General features: G+C 34.5%; 1 protein-coding gene across 2 annotated transcripts in view; it reads left to right on the forward strand.

Annotated features, from left to right (window-relative positions):
- The window catches only part of CEP85L (centrosomal protein 85 like), a 177,733-nt gene that overhangs the window by 105,087 nt on the left and 55,801 nt on the right, over nucleotides 1–16,845 (forward strand). For both annotated transcript variants that reach the window (XM_032407990.1, XM_032407992.1), the window contains exon 5: nucleotides 4,991–5,108. In XM_032407990.1, the coding sequence (XP_032263881.1) occupies nucleotides 4,991–5,108 (118 nt within the window). The remainder of the gene's footprint in view (nucleotides 1–4,990; nucleotides 5,109–16,845) is intronic.

Consider the following 16,845-nt stretch of genomic DNA (forward strand, 5'->3'; position numbering starts at 1 on the left):
CCTCCGCTTGAGATTTTTGTGATCTGTTTATGGAAGAAGGGCAAGGGTGAGGAGGAGGTCACAGTGACCTTTCTGCTTTTGCCATTTTCTTAAACTCCTGTGGCTTAAAACACTCAATATGCCAAGGTGCCATATTTGGGGGTGTCATGTCCTAAACCCCATTAAATCCTCATAAAAGTGGAATCATGCAGTGTTTGTCCCTTTATGACTGCTTATTGCACCTAGTGTAATGTCTTAAATGTTCATCCATGTTGTAGCCTATGACAGAATTTTCTTCTGTTTTTTTAAACTGAGTAATAGTCCATTGTATGTATATATGATACTTTTCTTTATCCATTTACTGATAGATGGACATTTAGGTTGTTTCCATCTCTTGTCTACTGTGAATATCACCTTTGTTTGTAAAAGATATTTTTGGCTGATACGTATTTTCTGATTGGTAGTTATTTTCTTTCAGCACTCTGAAGATATTATTCCATTGTCTCTGGTTTCTCTTAAGAAGTCATCCACAAGTCTTATTACTGCCAGATTGAATGCACTCTATTATTTTTTGGATTTGGTCATTTTTTCCATTTGTTCTCAGCAGTTTTACTATAATGGGCCTATGTGTGGTTTTCATCATATTTGGTATTCTTGGGGATTGAAGTACTTCTTGATTGCAGTTTGATGTTTTTCATCAGTTTTGGGAAATTCTTGGTCTTTATCTCTTCTAATATTGTATTTCTTTCTGTTTCTACTAGAACTGCAAATATGTTCGACTCTATCACCATTTCTCATGTCTTTTTCTTCTTTTATTAAGAAAAGTAGGGAAGAGGAAGGAAGGAAAGGAGGAAAGACAGTGATTTAAATGTTTAACTTAAGAAGGCCAGTAAAAGAATAGTAAACATAAAAGAGAACAAAGGAAATAATAAAACTAAGGGCAGAAATTAATCAAATGGATAAATCTCTAGTTCTACTAATCAGGGAAGAAGAGAAAGACTCAAAATTTTAGGAATAAAAAGTGATATAATTATAGAGAGAGGTTTTAAATTATTGTTAGAAACATCAATAAATCTGAACACATAAAAGAAAATGAATAATTTTAAAGGAATAGCAAAATTGACTCAAAAAGAAATGGAAAACTTGCATAAACCAATAATGTTCAAGAAATGTAATAAGATGATATTAACTAGGCTTATTGAGGAGATCATTTCACAACATATACACATCAGTATGTTATATACAATCATTGTTACACACCTGAAACTAATATGTCAACTATACTTCACTTAAAAAAAGAAAATAATCAGCAATTATAAGTCTTCTAGATCTAACTGGTTTTAGGAGTAAGGTTTGCAGAACTGTGTCATTATATTTAAAGTGGTTTTTGTTTTGTTTTGTTTTTGTAGGTAGCATATAGTTGAATCTTTCTTTTTATCCATTCTGACAGTGTCTGCTTTTTAATTGGAGTTATTTAGACCATTTACATTTTGTGATTATTGATATGTTCGAGTTTAAATCTCCCGTCTTGCTGTTTGTTTTCTAATTGTCCCATCTGTTTTGTTCCCCCTTTTTTTCTCTTGAGTTAGTCGAGTACTTTTTTGAATAATTCCCTTTATGTCCTTTGTTGGCTTAATTAACTATAACTCTTTATTGAGTTATTATAGTGGTTGCTGTAGAGTTTATAATATACATCTTTAAAGTGCAGTAGTCTACCCTTAGGCAGTACTGTATTACTATACTGCTTCATGTACAACATAAGAATCTTACAAAATGTGGAACAAGTCAAGAATACATTCCAGAAAAAAAAAAATAATAATAATCTTACGAAAATATACTTCCAGTTTTCCTCTCCCAATCTGTGAGCTATTTTGTCATACATTTTACTTCTACAAAGACTTATATAAACCCCACAGTACATTGTGGCTTTGTTGGTGTGTTTGTTTGCTTTACACAGTCTATGATCTTTTAAAGAGATTTAAATAATAAGAACGGTAACGTATTTGTCCATGTAGTTATCATTTTTGGTGCTCTTCTTTCTTTTGTGTAGATCCAGGTTTTCATTTGGTATTTTCCTTTTGCCTGGAGGTGTTCCTTTATCATTTTTTTGTAGTTGAAGTGTGCTGTGATAGATTCTTTCAGCTTTCAAGTTTTCAAAAAAGCCTGTTTCACCTCTGTCCTTGATATTTTCATTAGGTGAAGGATCTAGGTTGATAGTTGTTATTTTGCTTTAAATTTACCTTGGGTAAAAAAATTTGCTAGATTGATAGCTTTTAAATTTTAATACTTTAATGTAATACTTTAAAGTACTGTCTTGTTTGCATTATTTCAGATGAGACATCTGCTATTTTGTTTACCTTTTTCTCTCTGAATGAGTTTATCTTTTGTTCTCTGACTACTTTTAGGATTTTCTCTTTATCACCGATGTTAAGCCATTTGATTAAGATGTTCCTTGGTTTAGTTTTCTTCATGTTACTTGTCCTTGGGGTACTCTGGTCTTCTTAGATCTGTGGGTATATAGTTCTCATCAAGTTTGGAAACATATTGGCCAGTTTTCTACAAAATATTTGTCCCTCCCTCCCCACTTTAGGGATTCTAATTACATGTATGTTCAGTCTCAAAGAAATCCCACAGCTCACTGATGCGCTTGAGTTTTTTTTCATTTGTCTTTTTTTCTCTATTTCTTTTTGGATAGTTTTTATTGCTGTGTCTTCAAATTCACTAATCTCCTGCAAATTCTAATCTGCTTTTAATCCCATTCAGGATAATATTTATGTTTTCCATGTCTTTACTTAACATAATTGATCTAGTTTTTTGAACATATGAAAACAGTTATAATAACCAATTTAGAGTCTTTGTTTATTGATTCTATCATCTGTGCCAGTTCTGGTTCACTTTTGGTTGACTGGTTTTTTCTTCTTATATTTTCCTGCTTTTTTGCATGCCTGGTAATTTTTGATCAAGTACCAGACATTATGAATTTTACCTTTTTTTGGATGTCACATATTTTTGTATTCCTGAACTTTGTTCTGCAGTCACAATTGCCCTTTGTTGAAAATTACCACTGAATGATGCCCTGTGAATTAGGAAGTTTTCCACTATGGCATTTGAAAACAGGCACAATTCTAGGCCCAATGTAAGTAAGCCTCAGGCGCTATTCCTTCTAATCTTTTTGGTTGACCACCACCCCCGCACATATGCACTTTAAGTAGTTTCCGCCTGTGTTTATTCATTAGTACTCAGCTGAATCGTCAGGGTGACTTTGCACTGTGAACTCTAGTTGTCTTGTTTTTTTTTTTTTTAATTTTATTATGTTATGCTAATCAACATACATTACATCATTAGTTTTTGATGTAGTGGTTTTTCCCGTATCCCAGCTTTGTCTTTTCAGCTTGGACAGGGCTGTTGACCTGTGTTGGGTGGGGCCTAAAGCAGTAGGGCCCGGCAGTCATAGAGCTCATCTCTTTTTTTGCCCATCTCCCAGAAGGCTCTGGTCCTAATTAACTGATGTCCAGTGTTTTGGGAGTCATTGCTTCCTATATTTTGTTCTGTTTTGTAATTGTGTCAGCCAGAAGGGCACAACTGGTTTCTGTTACTACATCTTGGCCAGAAGAAGAAGTTTAGTTTTCTTTGTAAAGCTTTTAATTTGAAAAATGTCATGACTAATCTCTCCTAATTTATTAACTATTTGATGTTTTCTATGTGAATTTTCTTAAAGGATAGTGTATCTAAAAAATTAAATGGCTCTGAGTAGAGTAAGCTCTCTGATACAGTCTGAAACATATAACCTAACGTGCTCCAAAAGTTACTTTGTAAGTAATTTTGGAAAATACCAAGCTATTTGTTTACCCACATACTTTTTCTTAAAAGCTCTTTCTTCCTCATAACCTTATTATGAGACTTGTTATTAAAATTTTGAAGATCAGCAATAATACATATAAAGCTCTTAACCTGATGCCTGGTACATAGCAGTTTTCATATACAGTTGACCCTGAACAACACAGGTTTGAACTACATGGGTCCACTTATATGTGGATTTTTTCCAAAAAATGCAGAACTGTAAATGTATTTTCTGTTCCTTATGATTTTCTTAATAACATTTTCTCTAGCTTTATTGTAAGAATACAGTATATAATACATAAAGTGTACAAAAATGTTAGTCAACTGTTTACATTATTGGTAAGGCTTCCAGTCAGCAGTAGGTTATTAGTAGTTAAATTTGGGGAGTCAAATATTATAGGCAGATTTTCAACTGTGTGGCAGGGCAGGGGGTCAGGGGTCAGTACCTATAACCCCCACATTGTTCAAGTGTCAACTGTATAAAGGATACATAAACACAGAAGTTCAATAACTGGATTAAAGTAAGCACTGAGCTGCTGAGGAAAGATTTGAACTTCATGGTGTCTGTTTCCAACATGAAGTTATGTTAAAGTGAAATGTCTGAGCTATCCAAAGATCTAAATGTGTCACCAAGTGAGTTCTCCATCATTGGTGATGGTTATGTGTAGACTGTGTAACCTCTAGGATGTTGTTGAGAAGATGCAGGCATAGAATAATAGCATTTGGGCTAGATTATATTTATGAAAATACCTTTCATCCCTGACAGTGAGATTCTCAGAAATGTCAGTGGGTATTTAAGTGTTAAACAGAATTTGTATGAATGAAAATAATGGATTTTAAGGTAAAGGCATTCCAAACTGAGGACATAACATTTATTATATTAGGTAACAAGAAGAAAGCAAACAAAACATGACTTTGTTACTATCTAAGAAGAGTATTCTACTAACGATTATATTTTATAAAATGTCAGAAGTATTCTACACTATAAACTTTTTCTGTGGTCCACATAACTCATTGTACTGTGGTTTTTAAAAATTCCCTGTTATGAATGTTAAGGTTGATAATACTTTTATCTCTTACATCAGATTTTTAGAATACTTAAAATTCTGCTTTTAACAGTCCCTTAGAAAAGCATATTCTTTATAGTGTCACCTCAATTTATGTTTTGCAGGCAGAAGCAACAAATTACCCACCTACATGAGAGGATAAGGGATAATGAATTACGGGCACAACATGCCATGTTAGGACATTATGTAAACTGCGAAGATTCTTATGTGGCTGGTTTGCAGGTAAGATATAGAGAATTTTGTAGTAGTTGTTTTATTAATAAAGCATGTGTTAATTATATAATTAGCTTTCAAGATTAGGATGCTTTTTTTTTTTTTTTTTAAAGATTTTATTTATTTGACAGAGAGAGAGACAGCAAGAGCAGGAACACAAGCAGGGGGAGTGGGAGAGGGAGAAGCAGGCTTCCTGCCGAGCAGGGAGCCTGATGTGGGACTCGATCCCAGGACCCTGGGATCATGACCTGAGCTGAAGGCAGACGCTTAACGACTGAGCCACCCAGGCGCCCTAGGATGCTTTTTAATTAATCCATTCACATGGTTCATATTTATATACATAGTAAAAGATGTCCAAGAACTGTTTTCCAAATGTCCAGTTCATATCCCCTCTCCACACACATAAGGAATTACTGTTATCAGTTTCTAGTGTATCCTTCCAGAATTGAGGTATATCACTAGCAGATATAAATGTATTTTATCCCCATATCTTCACAAAAAGTATCAAAATATATACATTATCCAGCACCTTGCTTTTTTCCCTTTGTATTACATAAAATTATTTAAAATATAGTGATTAAAAAAGCAGAAACAGACTCATAAATACAGAGAACAAACTGATGGTTGCCTGGGGGAATGGGCAGAATAGGTGAAGGGGAGTGGGAAGTACAGGCTTCCTATTATGGAGTGAATAAGTCATGGAGATGAAAGGTACAGGATAGGGAATGCAGTCAGTGGTACTGTAATAGTGTTGTATGATAGATGGCAGCTACACTTGTGGTGAGCACAGCATAACATACAGACTTGTTGAATCACAGTCTTGTACCCCTGAAACTAACGTAATGTGTGTCAACTATACTTCAGTTAAACAAATACAATGATTGTTTCTATATCTTTACAAAGATAGCATCCCTTTTGCTTTTATAGCTGATTGATTTCCTGTTTTGTGGCGATAGCATAATTTATTCATCTTGTCCCTACTAGTCTGAATTTGGGTTGTTTCTAGTTTAGGGCTACTATAAATAATATTGTGAAGAATAACCTTTTATAAACACTGTTTTGCTCGTATGCAAGTATTTTTGTAAGTTAAATTCTCAAGTGAAATTTGCAGGTGTTGTATGAGTTGGTCATTTTTATTGACATTATCAAATTGCTATTGTGTTATCAAACTGAGATTTTTGCCCTTCTCTTATATAGGGTAAGGTGGGGAGTTCTCCATGATTTTAAAAAAAAATTAAAATTGTGTAAAATACATATAAAATCTACCATCTTAACCATTTTTTTTCATCTTAACCATTTTTAAGTATACAGTTCAGTGGTGTTGAATACATTTATAATATTGTGCAACCGTCACCACCCTCCATTTCCATACCTCTTTATGTCTTATAAAACTAAAACTTTGTACCCATTAAACAGTAACACCCCATTTGCCTTCCCAACCCCTCGCAGCTACTGTTCTACTTTCATTCTCTATGATTTTGATTACTCTAAAATCTCATGTTAAATAAATCATACAGTATTTGTCTTTTTGTGACTGGCCTATTTCACTTAGCATAGTTTCCTCAAGGTTCATCCATGCCGTAGCGTGTGTCAGAATTTCCTTCCTTTTTAAGGCTGAATAATATTCCATTATGTGTGTATACCACATTTTGTTTTGTCCATTCATCTGTTGACAGACACTTTGTTTGCTTCCACATTTTTTTAAAGATTTTATTTATTTATTCGAGAGAGAGAGCACGAGCAGGGGGGAAGGACAGAGGGAGAGGGAAAAGCAGACTCCCCTCTGAGTGGGGAGCCCAATGCAGGGGCCGATCCCAGGACCCGGAGATCATGACCTGAGCTGAAGGCAGATGCTTAACTGACTGAGCCACCCAGGTGCCCCATTTGCTTCCACATATTAGCTATAGTGAATAATGCTGCTGTGAACCTTTTTTATATTTATTTGAATATAGGTGTATAAATATCTGTTGCAGACCCTGCTTTCAATTTTTTTGAGTATATATCCAGAAGTGGAATTGCTGGATCATATAGTAATTCTACTTTTAATTTTTTGAGGAAGCACCATACTGTTTTCCACAGTGGCTGTGCTATTTTGGTGTACAAGGGTTCTAGTTTCTCCACATTGTCACCAACACTTGTTACTTTTTGATTTTTGATGGTAGCCATCCCAATAGATATGAGATAGTATTTCATTGTAGTTTTGGTTTGCATTTCCTTAATGATTAATGATGTGAGCATCTTTTTATGGCTTATTGGCTATTTGTATATCTTAAGAAAAATATCTTTTCAAGTCCTTTGTCCAGTTTTGAATTGGTTGTTTTTTTGTTGTTGAGTTTTAAAAATTCTCTGTATATTCTAGATATGAACCCCTTATCAAATATATGATTTGCGAGTATTTTTTCCCATTCTATTGATTGGCTATTTTCTCTGTTAGTAGTGTCTTTTCATGCATAAAATTTTTAATTTTTCAAGTCCAGTTTGTTTAATTTTTCTTTTATTGCCTGTGCCTTTGGTGTCATATCCAAGAACTCATTGCCAAAGTCCATGTCATGAAGTTTTTGCCACATGTTTTCTTCGAGGAGTTTTATAGTTTTAGGTCTTGTGTTTAGGTCTTTGATCATTTTTAGTTAACTTTTCTATATGTTACTAGGTAAGGGTTCAGCTTCATTCTTTTGCATGTGCATAATCCTGTTTTCCCAGCACTATTTGTTGAAAAGACTTCCACATTGAATGGTTTGGGCACCTTGTTAAAAATCATTTGACCATGTATGCCAGGATTTATTTCTTGGCTCTGGATTCCATTCCATTGGTTTATATATGTCTTTTGTTATCCAGTACCACACTGTTTTGAAATCCAGAAGTATGAGTTCCCCGGGTTTGTTCTTCTTTTTAAGATTGTTTAAGCTGTTTGTGGTCCCTTGAGATTCTATATGAATTTTAGGGTGGGTTTTTCTCTTTCTTAAAAAAAAAAAAAGTGATTTTGATAGGGATTGCATTGAACCTGTAGATCACTTTGAGTAGTATTAACATCTTAACAATATTAAGAACATGGGATGTGTTTCCATTTATTTATGTCTTCACTTTCTTTCAGCAGTATTTTGTAGTTTTTTGTTATACAAGTCTTTTACCTCCTTGGTTAATTCCTAAGTATTTTATTCTTTTTGATACTGTTGTAAATAGGATTGTTTTCATAATTTCCTTTTCAGATTGTTCATTGTTAGTGCATAGAAATGCAATAAACTTTTGTGTGTTGACTTTGTATCCTAATAGTTTATTGAATTTATGCAATAGCTCTAACAGGCTTTTTGTGGAATTTTTAAGATTTTCTACATACAAGATTATATCACCTGAACAGAGATGATTTCATGTCTTCCTTTCCAATTTAGATGTCTTGTATTTCTTTTCCTTGCCTAATTGCTCTGGCTATAACTTCCAGTATTTTGTTAAGTAGAAGTGGTGAAAATGGGAATCCTTGACTAGTTCCTGATCTTAGAGGAAAATCTTTCAGTCTTTCACCATTGAGTATAATGTTTGCTGTGGGTTTTTTCTATATAGCTTTTATTATGTTGAGGTAGTTCCCTTTTGTTCCTAGTTTTTTTGTGTTTTAATCACCGAAAGATGTTGAATTTTGTCATACACTTTTTCAACATCAGTTGAGATGATTGTGGGTTTTTTTTCGCTTTATTCTGTTAATGTGGTATATTACATTGATCAGTTTTGATATGCTGAACCATACTTGCATTCCAGGAATAAATCCTACTTGGTCATAGATTATAATCCTTTTAATATACTGCTGAATTCAGTTTGTTGATACCGTGTTGAGGATTTTTGCATCAAAGATATTGGTCTGTAGTTTTCTTGTAGTGTCTTTGTCTGGCTTTGGTATCAAAATAATGCTGGCTTCACAGAATGACCTAGGAAGTGTAGTTTCTTCTCTTTCAGTGTTTGGAAAAGTTTGAAAGGGATTGGTGTTAGTTCTTTTTTTACATGTTTGGTAGAATTCACCAGTGAAGCCATCAGGTCTTGAAAGAAGGCTTTATGTTTTTAGGAATTTGTCCATTGCATCTGGTTTATCCAATTTGTTGGCATACAGTTAATTGTTCACAGTACTCTTATAAGCCTTTTTATGTCTGTAGAATTGATAGTTAATGTCATTATTTTCATTTCTGATTTTAGTAATTAGGGTCTTTCCCCTTAGTCCATCTAGGTAAAGGTTTATCAATTTTGTTGATTTTTTCAGAGAACCAAATTTTGGTTTCATTAATTTTCTCTGTTGTTTTTATATTCTCTATTTCATTTATCACTGTTTGAATCTTTATTATTTCATTCCTTCTGATAGTTTTGGGTTTAGTTTATTCTCTCCTTCCAGCCCTAGGTTGTAAAGTTAGGTTGTTGATTTGAGATCTTTCTTGTTTTCTTCATATGGTTTTAATATGTTTTTCTCCTGAGTGATGTTGAATTTCTTTTTATATTTTTAAGTCCCATTTGTATTTCTTTTCTGTGAAATGTCATTTCATATCGATACTTCACTTGTTTTGTTCTGTTAGGTATTAGTTTTTTGCTTATTAATTTTATAAGCCCTTTACATATAAAAGAAATTAGCTTTTTGTCTATAATTTGATTTGAAAATACATTTTCTGAATTTGTCATAATATTTTCTTTCTATTTGTGTCATTCTATTTTTTTCCTATATCCATTATTTTCTACTGTGAAGTCTCTCTACTTCTAATGAGTATTTTATAAATAAGTCCTATCTTCACTAATGAACCCATTTAAGAGAATAGTTACTAAACATACACTGTGTTAAGTTACGAGGCCACAAAGTTGAAGAATAGCTCCTACCTTCATCAACCTCAGACTACAGAGGGAGAGACCATATAGGTAAACATATTTACCCATTCCTTCAAAATTTGTGTTCACTGTGGGTAAGGCAATGTCTGGGTGCAAGGAATAGAAATGTGAATGAGGTTGGTTTTGCCACTGAGAGTACAGTCTAATGGGAACACAGTCTAATGGGCACACTGGTATATAAGGCCTTATAACAAAATTTATATGGCTCAAAGGGTGACTTTTCCCAATATTACTCTCTTTAAGAATTTTTCTTAAAACTTGATTGTATGTTTTTCTATATAGACTTAATATTTGGCTTGTTTATTTCAAAAACATTAAAAACTATTGGCATTTTTATTGGGATCAAAAGTGAGGACTAATAACTTTATGGCGGTATATACTTTGATTTGTGAAAGTTTTTTTTGTCTTTATTTCTGGAATTTAAAAAAATCATTTTAAGTTGAATTTTTTTCCTCCGTTATATTTTCAAACTTATTTTTATATATTAAAGGAATTGGTATATTAAAGTCAGGAAATATTGAAGACCAACTAATCTTCAGACTTACTTGAGGCAGAAGCATTTAACAGAGATTCCAGCTTGCTTACCATACTTCAGTTACTAATACATCAGAATATCTCATTACAATGTGATCTCATCTGTTAGTTCTATCCCATAATAGTAAGGCTTTATGGTACTGAGATTAATAGTGTACAGTTATTTAGAAGTGCGATTTCTGTACTATGTAAGTAGTATAATTTGCTTTGATAACAGTTTTATAGAACCATGCAGTTTCTCCTTGTAACTTTATTTTTCTGAATAATAGATTAGCTTGAATTATACAATTATTATATTACCAAAAGCGTGTGTATCTTAATATGTATTTGAAAGCTGAAGAAAATGTTTTTTTGACACAGCATCAGGCCAGTAGAGGGCTCTCCAAGTCAGTCTGTAAGGACAAATAGAACTAGCTGGAGGGATGTGGAAAAGGGGGCTGCTGAAGGATTTTTAAATTATGGGGGGAGTTAAAATATTGTTGAGAAGTTAGACTTCAAAAAATAAGGGCAATTAATAAAAGAGAATACAAGGAAAACCGTAAGTACTAAATGGATATCATAAATATAGGACATGAACTTTTTTTCAGTAGATACAGAGAGCTGAAAAACAGCAAGGGTTTAAAAGAACAACAAATATGATGATAAAATACTTCTCAAATGAAAAATTTTTGGTGTGTGAATAGTGCTTTTTTTTATTGAATAAATTTGACATGTAATGTAAATTTAAGGTGTACACAGCATGCTACTTTAACACATTTCTATAATGTTTGCTAATGTAATAATATTTATTGCATTAAATAGTTATAGTGTATATTATTGTTTATATTCATTACACTGTGCATGAAATTTCTGTGGCTTATTTACTACTCCTTACAAGTTTGTACCCTTGTATACTATCACTCTGGTCTCCAACTCCCCACCTCCCATCCTTTGGTAACCACTGTTTTGCTCTCTGCTTTTTACAGGTTTAACTTTTTTAGATTCTACATATAAGTGATATCCTACAGTACTTCTCTTTCTCTCTCTGACTTATATTGCTTAATGTAATGTACTTAAGGTCCAATCATGTCGTCACAAATGGTAGGATATCTTCCTTTTCATGGCTGGGTAATATTCCATTGTGTTTATGTACCATATCATTTAATCCACTGATGGGCATATGGGTTGTCTAGCTATTATGAATAATGCTGTGATAGACATGGCAGGGTATATATCTTGTCAAAATCCTGTTTGTGGAGTGCCTGTGTGGCTCAGTTGGTTAAGCGTCTGCCTTCGACTCAGGTCATGATCATGGAGTCCCAGAATCGAGTCCTGCATCAGGCTCCCAGCTCAGCAGGTAGTCTGTTTCTCCTCTGACCCTCCCCCCTCTTGTGCTCTCTCTCTCTCTCTCTCTCTCAAATAAATAAATAGATATTTAAAAAAAAAAAAAAAAAGTCCTGTTTGCGTTTCCTTTGGGAATATACCCAGAAATGGGATTGCTGGATTGTATGGTAGATCTGTTTTATTGGTCCATAGTGGCTGGACCAATTTACATTCCCACCAGTGCTGTCTAAGGGTTCCTTTTTCACCACATCCTTGCCAGCATCTGTTATTTCTTGTCTTCTTGATGATAGTCATATTAACAGGTGTGACAGGGTATAACTCATTGTGGTTTTGATTTGCATTTTCCTGATGATTAATGATGTGGAATATCTTCCCATGTGTCTATTAGCCATTTTGATGTCGTCTTTGGAAAAATATTTAGTTCCTTTGCCCATTTTTTAATTGGACTGTTTATTTTTAATTATTAAATTGAGTTCTTATATATTTTGGATGTTAATTCTTTTCTGATATATGATTTCCTGAAATATTTTCTTATTCTATAAGTTGTTTTTCCATTTTGTTAATTACTAGATCTTCTGTGCAGAAGCATTTGAGTTTGATGTACTTCCTTTGTTGATTTTTGCTCTTGTTGTTTGTGCTGTTGGTGTCATGTCCAAAAAGCAAGTCAATGCTGAGACCAATATATATATATTCTAGGAGTTTTATGGTATCAGAGCTTTTAAGTCTTCAATCCATTTCAAGTTAATTTTTGTGAGTGGTGAGAGATAGGGGTTCAATTTCATTGTTCTGCATGTTTCTACAGTTTACCCAGTGCATTTGTTAAAGAGACTATCTTTTTCTCATTGGGTATTCTTGGCTCTCTTGTCAAATATAAGTTGACTTTATATGCCAGGATTTAATTCTGGCCTCTCTGCTCTGTTCCATTGGTTGATGTGTCTTTTTTGTGCCATACCACACTGTTTTTATTACTATGGCTTTTTAGTATAGTTTGAAATCCAGAAGCATGATATCTCTGGCTTTAATTTTTTTTTCCCTTTGTTTCTCAGGATTGCTTTGGCTCTTCTCAGGATTGCTTTGGCTATTTGGGTCTTTTGTGATTCCACACAAATTTTAAAGTTGTTTCTTCAATTTCTGTGAATAATAGCAAAGGAATTTTTACCTTGGATGTATGAATAATGTTATTTTTTAGGCACAACATTTCTTTTTTAAGATTTTATTTATTTGAGAGAGAGAGAAGGAGAGACAGTGAGAGAGTACAAGCGGGGAGGAGAGGGAGAAGCGGGCTCCCTGCAGAGCAAAGAGCCCGATGCGGGGCTAGATCCCAGGACCCTGGGATCATCACCTGAGCCGAAGGCAGACGCTTAACTGACTGAGCCACCCAGGCACCCCTATGCACAGCATTTTATATATGCACATTTTGGGGACCCATAGCTTATTCATCCTAATTTCATAGCACATTAAACAAAGAAAATTATACTTTTCATATTCTGTGTATTTGAGGTTAAAGTAAATTTTTGAAATAAAATAACATTCTTTTATGAATTTATAGATGTAAAACATATTCTTGAGAAATAACTCTATTTGCCTATTAAAAACTCTGAACAGCCTTACAATCAAGATGACCTGAAAAACATCAGTAAATCTCATAGGTAGGAAATGAGAACTAGATCTTTATCCTAAAATTCACACTTTCTAGATTGTTTTAGTAGTAGAATTGCGGAACCAAAGAGAGATTTGTATTTATAATGCCTTATACCAAAATTGCAACCTGTGGTTAACAGACCGTCTTGAGGGAAAAAAAAAAAAACAGAATATGAAGGTCCCTTTTACCTTTTGTTAAAAACTGAAGAAGAAAGAGATGCCTTCCTTTAATATAGATGTGAACCTTGGAAAGACCAATCAAATAATATTTATTTTAATTAAGCTTCACTGATGCATCATTTTTTTTGTCTTTACATTTTATGCTTTCTGTTCCCATTTATATAATTTTTTCTATTTGTTTTTCCTTCAGCTATTTTTTCTACTACCAAGTCTTTTGGTTTTAATGAGCATTTTATAAATGAGTTCCACCTTTACAAGTGAGCTTGTTCAACAAAACTTAAACATCTAATGTGGTAAATGCTGGGGCCACAAGAGTGAAAAATATTTTCATGGATCTTGAAGTCTACAGAGAGAGACTGTGTCAAAAAACTGTTTAACCATTTCTTCAAAAATTATTTATGTTTACTATGGATAAGGCACCATGTGGGCACTAGTAATATAAATGTGAGTAAAGTTGGTTTTTTTCTTCAAAGAGTGTACAATCTAATGAGGAAGACAGATAAACAAGAGACAATTGCAGTAAGTTTGAGGTGCTCAAATGGGATATAGTGCTATGGGAATCCCTACTAAGAACATATAAACTAGCCTTCCAAAGGTTGGCTCTTACTTCCTATAGGAAGGGATATCTGATCTGAGAACTTGATGAAGTAAAAGAATTTAGCAGGTGAAGGACATAGAGTAAAAGTGCTTGAGGTATAGTATATTGTGTGTGAAGTGGTCCAAAGGCAAGAGAGGAAATAATGCATTTGGAAAACTACAAATTATTGTGTATGGATGAAGTGCAATATGAGAGGAGAGTAGTGGTAAGAGATGTGATTAAAGACGTAAGCAGGGGTCAATTATAGCAAAGGCTCGTAAAGTAAAGGACCCATTTGTCCCAAGTTTAGGTACAGTTCCAGTTAATGCCTAGCATAAGGTACTAGCATAATGATTAATAGCACCCTCTTTTACTCTCCAAAGTATCCTAGTTTGGTTACCCCATTGGCATAACGGATTTAAGGTCGGCATTGAGGCAGAAACCAGTCAGGAGGCTATCTCAATACTCTAAAACTTAAATGAACACCTGAATTTTAAAACATTGGTCATGACAAGAGGAAGAATATTTATTAAACATCTGTGTGCCCCAAGCATGGGCTTGATTTAATGACTTCAGTGAGTTAAAGAAATGATTCCCTAGTTTCGGATGGACAAAATTGATTGGTTTATATTGCCAAAGACTAGGATAGAGACGACTACATCAGAAATAAGTTTAGAGGAGAAAAATAATGAGTTAAGCTTATTTTTCTATTGTAAATTTGGGACAGAGGTGAAGAATGAGGCTGATATTCATAGGTAGGTCTAAGGGGGAGATTAGGGATTTAGGACTTGTCAGTCCACCTGAGTGGTTGTTGAAGCTTGGGCATGATCATGGGTTCCAGGGAGTGAAGAAAATGGGACCCAGAAGTAAAGACGGGGACTAGCTGTATTTTAGAAGGCAGTAAAAGAGCATAACCTGCAAAAGGGTAGCAGGGGTAGGTGGTATTGTCATAGATGAAGGGAAGATAGGCTTCACAGATTGAGTGGTTGTGGGACACTCAGAGCCTGGAAAAGCACTTTAAAGGCTTAAAGCAGTTCTGGCTTCAGACTTTTCTCTGTCTGCTTAATTTCATCTACAAGTTCTATAGCATGTCTTGCTATGAAACACTTTTCTGTTGTATAGATTTGCCCAAACACAAGTGGTAGATAGAATGTTGTCAGTATAGTTTTCAAGTCTCACTGGTTCGGATGTGGTTTTTGTTTTGTCTTTCCAGGCAAGGGGAGTTAGAATAGTGGGAGTTAAATTAGAATCTTTGGCAGGCTGCAGAAAAGGCCTAGGCTCACCTACTGCACTGGCAGCAGAAGGCTCTTCAAGCTTCATTTTCAGAAAATTCTGAGCACTGTACTGCCTTGAGAAATGGACTCCCCTTTTAGTGGTTTGGGTTCATGGCAGGTTGTGTTGCCTCCTACCCACCTGAATGGTAGTCCCTGTATTGCAGAGTTCTACCTATATCATCTCAACACCCAGCAGACCTGCTCTAATTAAAGTGACACCAGCATTTTGACAGTTTCTGTGCATGTAATTGTTTAATATTAACTGTGACTGCCTGCCCAAAATGTTGAGCTCTTCTCCTCAGTTACTGTTTTGATTAGTAATCTGGTTTAAGTTGCATAGGCTTTGAGTGGACTATTCTTGTTTTTACTTTTCTTTTAAGCCCTACTATTTTTAGTGCTTGATTTTTGAGTGGTTTTCCAGAAATGTGTATATTTCATTGTCCTAGAAACACCTGGATTAACTTATTTGTAAAATTAATAAATTTTATATTTTAGAGCAGTTTTAGGTTCACAGCAGATTTGAGCAGAATGTACAGAGAGTTCTCATATATCCTATCCCGCCACACACCTACAGCCTTCTTCACTGTTGACATCCTGTATCACAGGGTATTTTTGTTACTATTGAACCTATATTGACACATCATTATCACTCGAAGGCCATAGTTCACATTAAGGTTCACACTTGGTGTTACAATTCTATGAGTTTGGACAAATGTATAATGACCTATATCCATCATTGTAGTATCATACAGAATAGTTTCACTACCCTAAAAATCTGTGGTCTGCCTGTTCATTCCCTCCTCTCTCTTAGCCCCTGGCAACAACCAGTCTTTTTATTGTCTCCATAGTTTTGCCTCTTCCAGAATGTGATATAGTTGGAATCATACAGTATGTAGCTTTTCATGATGGCTTCTTTCACTTCATAATATACATTTAAATTTCCTCTATGTCTTTTTTTTTTTTTTGTAAGATTTTATTTGAGAGAGAAAGTGAGAGACCGAGCATGAACGGAGGGGGAGGGGCAGAGGGAGAAGGAGAAGCAGACTCCCTTGCTGAGCAGGGAGCTCGATGCAGGGCTCAATCCCAGGACCCTGGGATCATGACCTGAGCCATAGGCAGATGCTTAACCAACTGAGCCACCCAGGCGCCCCCTCCTCTGTGTCTTTTCACATATTGGTAGCTTATGTCTTTTTAGTGCTGAATAATATTCCATTATCTGGATGTACCACAGTTTATCTTTTCACCTACTGAAGGAAATTTTAGTTATTTTCAAGTTTTGGCAAATATGAATAAAGCTGCTATAAACTTCCATGTGAAGCTTTTTGTGTAGCATGCTTTCTGTTCATTTGGGTAAATACCAAGGAAC

The sequence above is a fragment of the Phoca vitulina genome, unplaced genomic scaffold (genome assembly GCF_004348235.1).
Source record: "Phoca vitulina isolate PV1807 unplaced genomic scaffold, GSC_HSeal_1.0 scaffold9, whole genome shotgun sequence".
NCBI classification, from domain to species: Eukaryota; Metazoa; Chordata; class Mammalia; order Carnivora; family Phocidae; genus Phoca; species Phoca vitulina.